At 47.1% G+C, this 12,821-nt stretch overlaps 1 protein-coding gene across 1 annotated transcript; it reads right to left on the reverse strand.

Moving 5' to 3' along the window:
• Positions 1-3,104: 3,104 nt before the first annotated feature.
• TBCC (tubulin folding cofactor C) lies at positions 3,105-6,037 on the reverse strand. The gene is made up of 2 exons (XM_042986379.1): positions 5,982-6,037; positions 3,105-5,361 (listed from the first exon to the last, which is right to left on the reverse strand). The coding sequence occupies exon 2, from the start codon at positions 5,284-5,286 to the stop codon at positions 4,252-4,254; it is 1,035 nt and encodes a 344-aa protein (XP_042842313.1). The 5' UTR covers positions 5,287-5,361; positions 5,982-6,037; the 3' UTR covers positions 3,105-4,251.
• Between the last annotated feature and the right edge of the window lie 6,784 nt (positions 6,038-12,821).

Consider the following 12,821-nt stretch of genomic DNA (forward strand, 5'->3'; position numbering starts at 1 on the left):
AAATGGACTCGAATTGTCTTCCTTGGTCTTGTCAGTTCTTAAAGTTCAGAGTAAATAGTATCTGCAAAATTGGAAGGCAGGCCTTTGAACAGTAACTGCTTCCTTCTGTGACTGTTGCTAATGCAAGTAGGTGGTGGGCAGAGATGTCAGGGAATTCAAACCCTGGATGGGTGGTTGATACAAATGCCTTACTTCAGGTCTTTTCTTTTCTTTTTAATTTTTTTTAATGTTTATTTATTTTTGAAGGAGGGAGAGACAGAGTGTGAGTGGAGGAGGGGCAGAGAGAGAGGGAGACACAGAATCTGAAGCAGGCTCCAGGCTCTGAGCTGTCAGCACAGAGCCCGACGCAGGGCTGGAACTCACGAGCTGTGAGATTATGACCTGAGCCGAAGTCAGCCGCCCTGCCGACTGAGCCACCCAGGTGCCCCACTTCAGGTCTCTTCTAAACTGGAGAGGTTATAGGGCACTACCCCACCAGGGTCCTCGGAATTTCTCTCTCGTGATTGTTCTTTCGTTCATTTGGACTTCATCTGGACTGTACACTTGAGAAAGGAAGACCACATGCTTGTTTACCATGGCATTCTTAGTGCCCAGGGCTGAACAGGTGCATAGTAGATGCTCAAATATGTGTTCAGTTGAATTGAACGTGGCTTTCGGTCATGTTGCCCCTGCACCTCTTGAAACTTAAAGCTGGGTAAATAATTGACCCTTCATTTCCCCTCATCTTACTTGCAGTGGCCAAGTTATTTTCTTCATAAGAGAAGAAAAATAGTCAAATAATGTGATGAAGTTTTTGAGTTGGTGATGAGACTTTTTAATTTAACGCAGTGTAATTTAACCTCTGTGATGCTAGAGTAATTGCATGTTGTTTCTAACACATTGTATTACCGTGTAACATTACCCTACAAAGCTGAATCTTTTTATTGTCCTGCTTTAGTGCATTTCCTAATACAAATAAAACTTTTTTGGCAATAATAACTTCTGCATTGCAATCAGAACTTGAGCGTTAGAATTTATATGTATATTGGCCATTTCTCTTATTCATTTAAGAGGGGTTGAGACTGAAGTGATACGATGGAATACTGTACTAAATTATGCCTAACAAAGCCAATCATAAATGAAATATAATAAACTCTGATTGCTTAACTAATGTGCAGTTTTACTGCTTTCCTAGAGTTGATTTTAACGAAAATATATGGTATTTACACTTACTGGTGCAATATACTCTCATTGTAATGACCATTAAGTTTGCTTAATAAAAAACTTACTAAAATAACTCTAATTAATGCTTTTCTGAAAAGTAATCTCGGGGCACCTGGGTAGCTTAGCTAGTTAAGTGTCTGACTCTTGATTTTGGCTCGGGTCATGACCTCATGGTTTGTGGGTTTGAGCCCTGCATCAGGCTTTGTGCTGACGGCATGGAGCCTGCTTGGGATTCTCTCTCCCTCTCTCTGCCCCTGCCCTCCTTTATGCTCTTGCTTTCTTTCTCAAAAATAAACTTAAAAATCTTTTTAAAAATAAAAAAGTAATCTGTACACCCAGCATCAGGATTGAACTCACCACCCAAGATCAAGAGTCACCATGCTCTAGTGACTGAGCCAGCCAGGCACCCTCTAATTAATGCTTTTAATTCAGAGGTGTGACTATAACTTTTTTCTTTTGTCAAAACAAACAAACAAACAACCAACCAGGGCGCCTGGATGGCCCAGCTGATTAAGCGACCAACTCTTGATTTTGACTTAGGTCATGATCTCATGGTTCGTGAGTTTGAGTTTCGTGTCTGTCAGGGCAGAGCCTGCTTGGGATTCTCTCTCTCCCTCCCTCTCTGCACCCACCCCCCGCTTGCCCAGTCTTTATCTCTCTCAAAATAAATAAATAAAGTTAAGGAAATCATCATAGTTTAAGTTTAGGGAAAACAATAAAGTCTAACTTTCTGAAATGGCATAAAGACTGGAGAGGACAAGAACAGGCAAGATCTGCTAAGCATAGAATGGACGTGATCTGGAAGTCTGATGTTACAAACTGGCCAGCTCAAGGATCAGATGCAGACTGCAAAAAAGTTTTGCTTGGCTTGTCCAATGTTTTTAAAATGCCTAAATTTATCTTCCAAGTCACAGGTCCCCCATTCCCTATTGACTTTCTCCCAACTGCCTTACTCATTGACTTTACCTGCTGGGCCCTAGTAAGCATCAAATGCCTGGAGAATGGCGACATCATTAAAAGAAATAACAGAACTTGGGAAAGAAAGAAGTGAAAATGGAGATTTTAAGAATATATGAATTTGAAAGGCTGATGAACCCACTGACAGAACTGTCCACGTAGGTTGAGAGTTGAGGCTCTAGAGAGCATGGACACAAAGAAGCTAACGACAATCCTGGGCATCTCTCAAGTAAGGGCTGTAAGTCACCAGAATCACAATGACAGGGGAAAATGCAAGAGAAACAGTGTGGAGCAAGGCTATGGAGGTCGGAAAGAGAGAACTTCAAAAAGATACAGGAAAGCCCAGCTGAGATTAGCTAGCATTAACTATGGCTCAAACTGCCGTGATTTTGTGATTTTATTATCTATTACAAACTGCATGGATTTTTTTTAGATGCAACTAGTTAACGGTCCTATAAAAGTGCAGTCCACAAAAATGAATCGCAAGCCCGTTAGTGCCAGAAGCATGGCTTTTCCTGAAGGGCACCTGGTGTTAAACTATCAGTCTTTAGGAGCGTAGTTTTCCTAGTCCCTGTTTATTTCTAATGTGAAGATATGTTTGAGAATTTCATTATATGTTGTCTCTTTTTCTTACCAGCATTAATTCTCCTGAGCAATAGATTTTTTTAATCTCTCCTCTTTGGAGATCTTGCAAACTGTGAAACTGATTAGGATTCTGTTTCAAGTCAGCTGACAGCCGAGGGGGGAAAAAAATTCTGGTTTCACCTCCATCTAAAGAATAAAGCTTGGCAGGCCACATTTTTTTACTGGCTTCATTTCTGCCTCATTGACTCTACCCTTGTTCCTCCTTCTCATTTGTTATCTTGTTACATTTCACACATCCAAAAAGCCACCTTAAGTCCTTTTTTGGAACAAGCCAGAATATATAAATATTAAACATATACTTAAGGTACTATAAGCACTTTAATACTTATGGTCGCTATTAAATTCAAATCATGTCTACAGATACAAGGCACTAGACCCCAAAAAGCTTTTCGAAACTCTTAGAACTTTCCATTTAAGAATATGGGTGAGAACACAGAGCAAAAACCAAATTTATAATAGTACACAATCACAGCAAAATTTGAGTGGAAAAAATTAAGACTCGGCTATATATGTTTCTGTGTGAAGATATGTAACATTTATTCCTGAGAATTTAGGAAAAGCAATTTGCCCTCTTTAATGACTCCGGAAAGCTCTTTCCAACTAACGCTATTCAAAATCAGTACGTTCCAGTGGTTGAGAAGGTGGGCTCTGGAGCCAGGCCACCTGGTTTCCCAGTCCCCTTGAGCTGTGTGACTCTGGCAACTCACCTACCTCGCTTGAAAAATGGTGTTAACAGAACCTACCTAAGATTTTCTGGACTAAACGTCATGTTTACATGAGTAAGGTGCTTAGAACAGTGTCTACAACCTTTTAAGTGAACAAAAAATTTGGTAGCTATAATTATTTTGGTTTCACAGTTGGTAAGACTCATGAGTCTCCTGGGGTCAATGCCAAAACTTTGGATCCAAACAAGTCGATGAGTAGCTGGATTCCGGAAGCCCAAGCTAATGTGTACCTGAAGACCAGAGTCCTTCCACCGCCCTGCTGAGTAATACCTATGGAAGTGAAAGTTTCAAGTCAAGAGCTCTCAAGGGCTAGTGTTTTAAGGTTTGATAACATACTTCCACATTAACTGCCTCCTACTAGAGCCCTACAAATTCATTTATTAAGTATTTATTGAGGGTCTACTTTATCATGCAGTAAGTTTTAAATACACAAAGCATTAATAACCAACATACACAGACACTCTTTACCTCTGTTTCAAACTATCATAGTCAATTAATTAAAGCTACTACACATTACCAAAAGAGCAAAAATGCTTCAAAGTGTTAGACCTGTTGTGAATTTAATGGAAATCACAAGTAGGAGCCTAACACAATCTCAAGCCTTAAAATACCGAAAACATACAAAGCGCCATAACAGTAAGTAAACTTTGAGATCCCAGTAGCAGGAGTCGGTCCCACATGGGAAGTTTTTGGTAGGAGTGAAGAATATAGTCACAACTGCTTAGTCCCACTGGACCATTCGCTCTTCTTCAGGAAGAATACTCCAGTTTGGGGAGGCCATATCCCGGGCCAGCCAGTTAAAATCGTCGACGTCGTTCCAGTTATTTTTGCTCCTATCTAAACCAGAGCCCTCGAAGTCCTTGTCGATACCCGGGTAGCTCCAGGTATAAGGGGCGAACTGGATCCCACTACAGTCTTCCACGATAGCCCTGCTGGTCACCTGCAAGAAGATGCGGGTGTCTCTCGTAGTGTGTACGCGCAGCTGTTGGCAGGCCACGGCCAGCACGCAATCACTGCAGTCCTCCAGGAACACAGAGGTGGACACCGGGCCGCAGAGCACCGTGCAACTTCGGGCTTTGGCCAGCCGCAGGGTGTTGGGATTGCCATACAGTCTGACTGTGCATTTGCTCAGTTCGGCCAAAAGAACGTCACGCTGGTGCAGCTCCTCTGCCCTCTTCTCCAAGACTTGGGACTCCACGTTGGAGAAGCCGAAGACCCAGCTGGAGCCGATGCCTCCCTCCTCCTTCAAGGGCGGCGGGGAGGCCAGGATGCCTTCCGCCGCCGGGGCTCCAGGAGCGGAGTCTACTTTGGCGGCCGAAGCAGCGTCCTTCCTCCGGGTCTTGAAAGCGAAACGCTTCTTGGGCTGCAGCTTCTGGCGCCGCTCGGCCAGGGTCGTCTGTAGCCGCGTCAGCGCCTCCTGTCCCTGCCGCAGGTCGTAGGCGGCCAGGAACAAAACCGAGTCGTTGACAAGTTTCTGCAGGCCCTGGAGCCGAGAGGCCGCCTCCTCCAGCCGCTCCATGGATTCTCCGCCCTCCAGAAGCTCTTCCACGGCCGCTCGCTCCCGAGCGAAGGCGGCAGCGAAAAAGTCGCTCTTCTCCTGCTCCACCTCCTGGTTCTGCCGCTTTTGCTTCCGCCTTTCCACCTCCAGTTGACGCTCTTGCTCTCGTCTCTGAAGCCGCTCAGGCACCAGGCTCCGGTCCCGCTGCGACCCCACGGCCCCATTCGCCGCAGCGGCGGAGCAACTAGCAGTCTCCATCTTGACTTCAAGCTTCCTTTCTCCTGCCTTGCTTCCTCCTGGCGCGCCCTGCGAGAGGCCTCCCACCAACGCGTCCTGTGATTGGCCGGACATGCTTACGTCAGCCCCGGCCTTATTTTCTTAGCCCATTGGCTCCTCCGCGTCGGAGAGGGCGGGGATATGAGGCGGGGCCGATTGACAAGGGGGGTGGGGAGACAAAGGTCCTTGCGGATGGGTGGGGTGGGAGACAGGAGGGGGAAGCTTTTTTTCCTCTTAAAGGGGCAGGACTTATATCCGGGATTGTGGGGTGAGTTGCAGCAGCGGCAGCTGCACATGTGGGTTTGTTTATAAGAACAAGGTTAGAAACTCGCAGGCCTCCCCCTCCCCCCAGCTCCTCCCTACTACCCCCTTACAGGCCGGAGATCCGCTACTGGTGGGGGGAATGTGTGCGTATGGTGGGTGGGGGGACAGGTAGTGGTGAGAAAGATGGAGGGGGGGGTGGAATATTGCACCGCCCGGCCCGCGTCGGAGGAAGCGGCAGCTGGAACAGCTGGCTAGGGAGCCGCTTGCATGCCTCTGGTTTTTTCTTTTCCCTTCCACCACCCCCTCCCCCAACCCATTCCTGCCGCCCCCAAACCCTCATTCTACCCGCCTTCCCCCCTCAGCCGCTGCAGTTCCGCGTGGCCTGGGTCTCCTGGATTCCCGCAGGCACTTACGGGGGCGGGAGTAGGCGAGGGGCACTGGGTTGGGAGAGACTGGGTTTCTCACTGCAACCGGGTTCCGGGGGCCCAGGGGCAGTCTAAAAACGGATTACTATTTTTTTGGCCAATTGCTGCAGTCGGAGGGGTGGGGGCGGGGGAGGGTGAGATTCCACACCCCCTTCCTCTTCCTCCCACGTCCGCCCCCCCTTCGAGGTCAGTCGCTCTGCAGCTGCGCGCCGCTGGCCGCGCGGGGGTGAGACCCGAGCTCGGGGTTCTGCTGCTCTCCCGTGGGACCGTCGGTCTTTAGGAAAGCGTTGGGGGAAATGTTACATTATTTCTAGGGTGGTGGGAGGGATTTGTCACCGGAAGTGAATGAGCCTAGCCTAAAGTCGGGATCAGCCGGAGGTGTGAGTGGGCAGCCAAGCCGGCGCAGTCACTAGCAAAACGCAGGGCCACCGGCCGGCTGAGAGCAGGGACGCCGCGGGCTGCGGGCGCACGGCAACCTCGCGTGCTCGGGGCAGCCCGGGGAGCGCAGGGCGCGCCTTTGACCGCGCCCGCCTTCCCAGGCTTCGGTTTCACCCTGATCTCCACCCCCGTTCGCAGCCTCCCATCGTTGCTAATTGGCGTATTTGCCCAAGAAACTGTCCGTTGAAATTTCACTGATACACCTGCATTTTGATGCATAGAAAGATGGGAGGAAACGAGAGAATTACGACTTATTTCCAGTTTTTCACGCCCCACTCTCCTCTTTCCGTTCCCACTTAAAACAGCAAAACACACGTAAATTCCCGTATTTTTCCACTGAAAGCAAGCACACATCGCACTGTTTGGCAAATTGTGCGCCCCGGGGGACAGGGGTGGGGGTCCCGGGTGTTTGTGTGTGCAGCAGATGGGAACCGGAGTGCTGAAAAAATCCGGTGCTTAACGCTTGTAGTATATATTCTTCGTTTTCCTTCGCTTTGTTTCATGTGCAGACTAGACGAGGCTTTTTGTGTGGTTTGGTTATGAGGCTGGTGAAAGAAATATAGCTGGTTGACTTGTCTAAGCCATACGGAGGCGTACAATAGCTGCTTCATTTTATGAAGAGTTGATTTCACCAAGGAAGGTTTAAAGAAGATTTATTTTGCTAGGGGGAACGACCCCAAAAACAAAAACCTGACCTGCCTCCCTTAAGTTTTTCAGCAATTGAATCTGTCCCACTCAAGTTTGGAGCCAACCGAGGTTTACTGGAGCTGCAGGTGCAGTGAGGCAACATTTCTGCATTAGCCATAGTGGACTATGGGTGGTCGTTAGTGTCTGTATCAGACGTGGAATTGAATGTCATTAAGCCTTCCCAAGAGCTTCATTTCTGCCCCCAAACAGGTTTTGGCATAGAGGCCAAGAGACTTTGGAAGTTTCTGAATATTTTAAGTTGGGCAGTTCAAACTTTTATGAGAAGAGGTAAAGGACAAAAAGGGACAGGTTGTTGGAGGCAGTTTCAAAGACCGATGTTGGGCCTGCGTGGTCAGTGGCGTGGTCATCATGAAGGATTGGCTTGACTGTTCTTTACAGACCCCAGCACAGCTGCAAGCCAAGGTAGGTAGGTGGTCAGAACATGAATATAAAGCTACGTTTCAATGTTCAAAAGCAATAGGAGGGTTATAAAACTGCCAGCAGTGCCGGACTGTATTTGTGTCTTTTTTCTGACATTTGAGGGCAGACAATTCAGTGTGCATCCTTGAAATGGATCCCAGCTCCTGGGAGGTAAGTGCCTGTTGAGTGGAAGGAAAGAGGGTGATGTATTACAACGATGTGAAATGTGGCAAAAGGCAAGCAGCTTGAGAGTTCTGAATCCTACTTTCATAACCTTCAGGAGTTTGTGAATCAAGTACTACCCCTCTTCTAGACATCTTGAAAGAATTCTAAGGTATTACAGACTTTAAAAATTATTTAACAAAAATTTATGGTTTATGGTTCTATTTGTTAGATTTACTTTATAAGAAGATCCTGGAATTTTCAAGCATAGGAAAGGGGACAGTAGAGGTGATGTGTATGTATCACCCAAGCTTCAATAATTACTAACTGACAGTCCCATTTCTTCTGAATCTCTGACCACTTACACACCCCATCACCCTGATTATTTTACAGCAAATCCCGAACATTATATTATTTCATATTTCATAATCTATAAATATTTCAATGTGTCTCTCAAAATGATGAGGACTACCTTTTCAAAGTTTACTTATTTATTTTGAGAGAGTGAAAGAGAGTGCGCACAGGAAGGGGCAGAGACAGAGGGAGAGAGAATCCTAGGCAGGCTCCATGCAGTGTGGAACCCAATGCGGGGCTTCACCTTGTGAACAGTGAGATCGTGGCCTGAGCTGAAGTTGAGAGTCAGATGCTTAAAGCAACTGAGCCACTCAGGCGCCCCTACCTTTTTAAAACATAACCACATATGGAGTGCCTGGGTGGCTCAGTCGGTTAAATGTCTAACGTCAGCTCAGGTCATGATCTCATGGTTCGTGGGTTTGAGCCCTGCGTCGGGCTCTGTGCTGACAGCTCAGAGCCTGGAGCCTGCTTCGGATTCTGTGTCTCCCTCTCCCTCTGCGCCTCCCCTGCTCATACTCTGTCTGTCTCTCAAAAATAAATAAAACACTTTCAAAAATAATTTAAAAAGGGGCGCCTGGGTGGATCAGTCGGTTAGGCGTCCGACTTCGCCTCATGTCACGATCTCGCGGTCCGCGGGTTCGTGCCCCGTGTCGGGCTCTGGGCTGATGGCTCAGAGCCTGGAGCCTGCTTCCGATTCTGTTTCCCTCTCTCTCTGCCCCTCCCCCGTTCATGCTGTGTCTCTCTCTCTGTCTGAAAAATAAATAAACATTAAAAAAAAAATTAAAAAAAAACCATAACCGCATATCACCACACTCCAAAAAAGTAGTGATATTTCCTTATCATCAGAGTTCCAGTCTATATTCATATTTCCTTGATTATCCTATAATTTCCCCATTTTAACTTATTTATTGAGTAAGGAGCCAAAAAAGTTCCATATAATGTGTCTAGCTGATATGTTCCTTAAATCACTTTTAATCACTTTTAAATCCTGCCCCCCTACCAATTGTTTTGTTAGAAAAACCTGATTGTTATTAGTTCAGTAGAGTTTTCCAAGTCTGGATTTTGCTGGTTATGTCTCCATACTGTGTTAGATGTTAAGTATTTGTCGTAGTCATTTGATCTTGTAATGTCATAAAGTGAATGTTTATGTATTTATGCTGCAGGAAATGAAAGTATCTCCGTACAGAAAACAGTTTTTGGGTGTCTAGGCAGCCAGGAGTAAGTCCTTTTGCTGTTCTGTGGAGTTTATCAGAGACCCTGTGTGGATGAGAGATACCAGGCAAATAAACAGTTCCAGGCCGTTTTCTGGTAGCTCAGTTCCAAAAGAGGTAGTATCTTTCAGCAGACATTGACTATTGGATATAAAGCACTCATTAAAGAGCTCTCCATGCAAGTGTCAAATGTTAGGCAAATTTTCCAACTTTCCGGACCATGAAAGATGACCACGTGAAGGCATGTGCTGTCCTTGAAAAGACACCACGTTGGTCCGGGAAGCAGGACAGGAGCAGGCCCCTTCCTTCCACCTTTGCCCCTGGCTCTCATATGCTATTCAAAACCCTTCTCTTTCTGGAACTATTTGCATCATTGTGCATCTAATGCCTCGCCCAGAGGCTGGCACCGTTTAGCACCGTTTATTAAGCCAGCATCAGTTTATGAAGCACTTACTGTGCCCCACGCCTCCCCCACGGAGCCCAGGAAGGCCTTCAGGCTGCCAAGGTGAATAAAGACAGGCATAGCCTTTTTCCTCTTGGGGAGGCCTAACCTGGGCAGATAAAGGCACAAATTGTAAAATTGTAAAATTGTAACAGTGACAGTGTTACAGAGGAAAAGAGGAACAGTGAGTGCCTCCAGGGGGAGGTTTGACCTTGCTGGGGAGGTCGGTGAAGGCTTCCTTGGGAGTTGAGCTGAGGCTGGAAGGGTGACCAGGAATCGATAAGGAGAAGTGAGTGAACACTGGAAAGTGTCTTCTAGATGTATGGGCTCATGGAGTCACTGGTGACCTTGTGGAGAGCTGTGCCAGAGGACTGCTGTGGGCAGGAGGCATACCACACGAGTGTGAGCAGGGATGGAACGCCGTAACTGAGCTAGTGACACACAGATAAGTCTTTGGAGAAGTTTGACCATGAGGGGGAAGGGCCACTAGCTGGGGGTTGGGAGGAAGCCAGTGAGGTGTTCTTTTTACAGAGAAAACATAGGTTCATAATACAAGGATCCTGAAAAGGTGGGGGCAGGGGGAAGGGGGGCCGGGGGTGGGGGGAGAGGGGGGCTGGGGTGGGGAGTGGGGGCTGTCGGATTCAAAGCACAGGTGCAAGGATCAGCCCTAGATAGAGAGCTGGGGCAGATTCTCTATTGCAAGGCTGTTTTAACTTTTTATTGTGCATGTTTCCCAACACAAACTTTTTGACCTCAACCCACAGTCACAGATACATGGTAACTGAAACAGAAGCTTTAAGAAACAGTAAATACTCTTACTGTGTGCAATAGATACTATTTTCTGTCCTACTTACTGCATTTCAAAAATGCTGATCAAGGCCCCCTACATTAAACTGCAGCGTTTGTTCTTTTGTAAGGTTTATGTATTTATTTTGAGAGAGAGAGCATGAGCAGGGAAGGGGTGGGGGGGGGTGGGGGAGGACAGGGGGGAGAGAATCCCAAGCAGGCTCCATGCCCAGCGCAGCGTGGAGCCAGAGGTGGACTCAGTCTCTCAAAGACAGTGAGATCTTGAGCTGAAATCAAGAGTCAGACCGACTAAGCCACCCACTACCTCCTAAACTGCAGTTTAAACATGCCACATTAGCAGGGAGGGTGCAGCTATAGGGAAATTTGTATGTTTGGTAATTGGCAGATAAGTCAGATGGTTTCTGGGTTCTCTGTAAAAGTGGGCAGTGAGGGGCGCCTGTGTGGCTCAGTCAGTTAAGTGTCCAAATAGCTCAGGTGATGATCTCATGGTTCTTGAGGTTCTTGAGTTCGAAACCCGCTTTGGGCTCTGCGCTGACAGCTCAGAGCCTGCTTGGGATTCTCTCTCTCCCTCCCTCTCTCTGCCCCTCCCCTTCTTTCTCTCTGTCTAGAAAAGAAACAAAATTGGGGGAGTAATAGGTAATTAGGTTTATTCCCCCCCCCAGCTTTATTGACATATAATTTGATAAATAACACTGTGTGAATTTAAGATATACAACGTGATGGTTTGAAATATATATATTGCAAAGTGATCACCACAATAAGTTTAGTTAACATATCTATCACCTCACGTAGTTACCTTTTGTGTATGTGTCTGGTGAGAACTTTTAAAATCTTCTCTCGAGGCGCCTGGGTGACTTAGTCAATTAAGCGTCTGACTTCTGCTCAGGTCACGATCTCACAGTTGGGTGGGTTCGAGCGCCACATCGGGCTCTGTGCTGACAGCTCAGAGCCTGGAGCCTGCTTCGGATTCTGTGTCTCCCTCCTACTCCCCCAGCCCCCGCCGTGCACACGCACTCTCCTTCTCTCAAAAAATGAATAAACATTTTAAAATTTTTAAATAATAAAAACAAAAGATCTACTCTCATAGCAACTTTCAATAGATGATACAATTAACTATAATCAGCATGCTGTACATCATGTCTCCAGAACTTACCCATCTTATACCTGGAAGTTTGTACCCTTTGAGCATCTTCACCCATCCCTCCACCCCCTGACTTTTAAAAGCATTATCTACATTTGCTATGACTGGTTTCTCAGTTATCATTCCCTCCTCAGCCCCTTCCCCTACGACTTCTGCCTCTGCCACTTTATTTGAAAGTGAGAGTGCCCACCTCCCTCCTACCTTCAAATCCATTGCTGTTTGTAGCTCAAAGCACTCGAATACCCCTTCTTGAAGCACGGCCTCTGGTTCTGTCTTAGTCCCCTGTCCACCCCACATCACTGCTGCTTCTTGTCTCCCTGACAGACTGAGAGACAGACAGAGAGAGAGAGAGAGAGAAACAGAATCCCAAGCAGGCTCCACGCCCAGTGCAGCATGGAGCCAGAGGCGGGGCTGGATCTCTCAAGGACAGTGAGATCTTGACCTCAGCTGAAATCAAGAGTCAGACCGACTGAGCCAGGTTTCTTTACCAGTACCCCTCTTCTCACTCGTCTCACCTCCTTGACCAGTTTACCATCTCCTTGGCCTGCTGTCCATGTGCTGACCACCTCTCTGATGCTTACCTCCTCCTCCACCTATCTCCTGAACCCAAGCCTGAACTGCCAGTACCTTTCTAGATATTGCCATGTAACCATTTACTATCCTTGTAACTGTCTTCTATCCAAAATACCTCATCTTAAGTAGATGGCCTAAAATGAAGTCCTTATTGCCCCAGTGGTGTCCTTTTTCTTCTGTGTGTAAGTTTCAATCCTATTTTGCTGCATGATCATCCCCAAACTCACCGGCTTAACAGTAATTTATTATTTTTCACAGTTCTGTGGGCTCAGCTGGGGCTGGAGGCCCCAAGACTGCCTCACTCCCAAGTCTGGGGCCTTGGTGCTGGCTGTCGCCTGGTGCAACTCACTGCTCGGCCTCTCTCTCACGCTTGGTCTCTTAGCACGCGGTAGTTCGAGCTTAAGCTTTGCGTGCTGGCTGGCTTCCAAGGGAGCACAGGCAGATGCCACGAGCCTCTTAAGGCTCGGACCGGAATTGGTACCGTGTCACTTCTAGTGCAGTCATGGGGTCAAAGCAAATCACAAGGCCAGCGCAATTCCACAGGAGGAGAAACAGACTCCGCCTCTTGATGGGTGGAACAGCAGTCGGTCAGG

Source organism: Panthera tigris, chromosome B2 (assembly GCF_018350195.1).
Source record: "Panthera tigris isolate Pti1 chromosome B2, P.tigris_Pti1_mat1.1, whole genome shotgun sequence".
NCBI classification, from domain to species: Eukaryota; Metazoa; Chordata; class Mammalia; order Carnivora; family Felidae; genus Panthera; species Panthera tigris.

Bases quoted from the DNA above. Each gene is read 5' to 3' on its own strand.
- TBCC (XM_042986379.1), bottom strand. From the start codon at position 5,286: ATGGAGACTGCTAGTTGCTCCGCCGCTGCGGCGAATGGGGCCGTGGGG.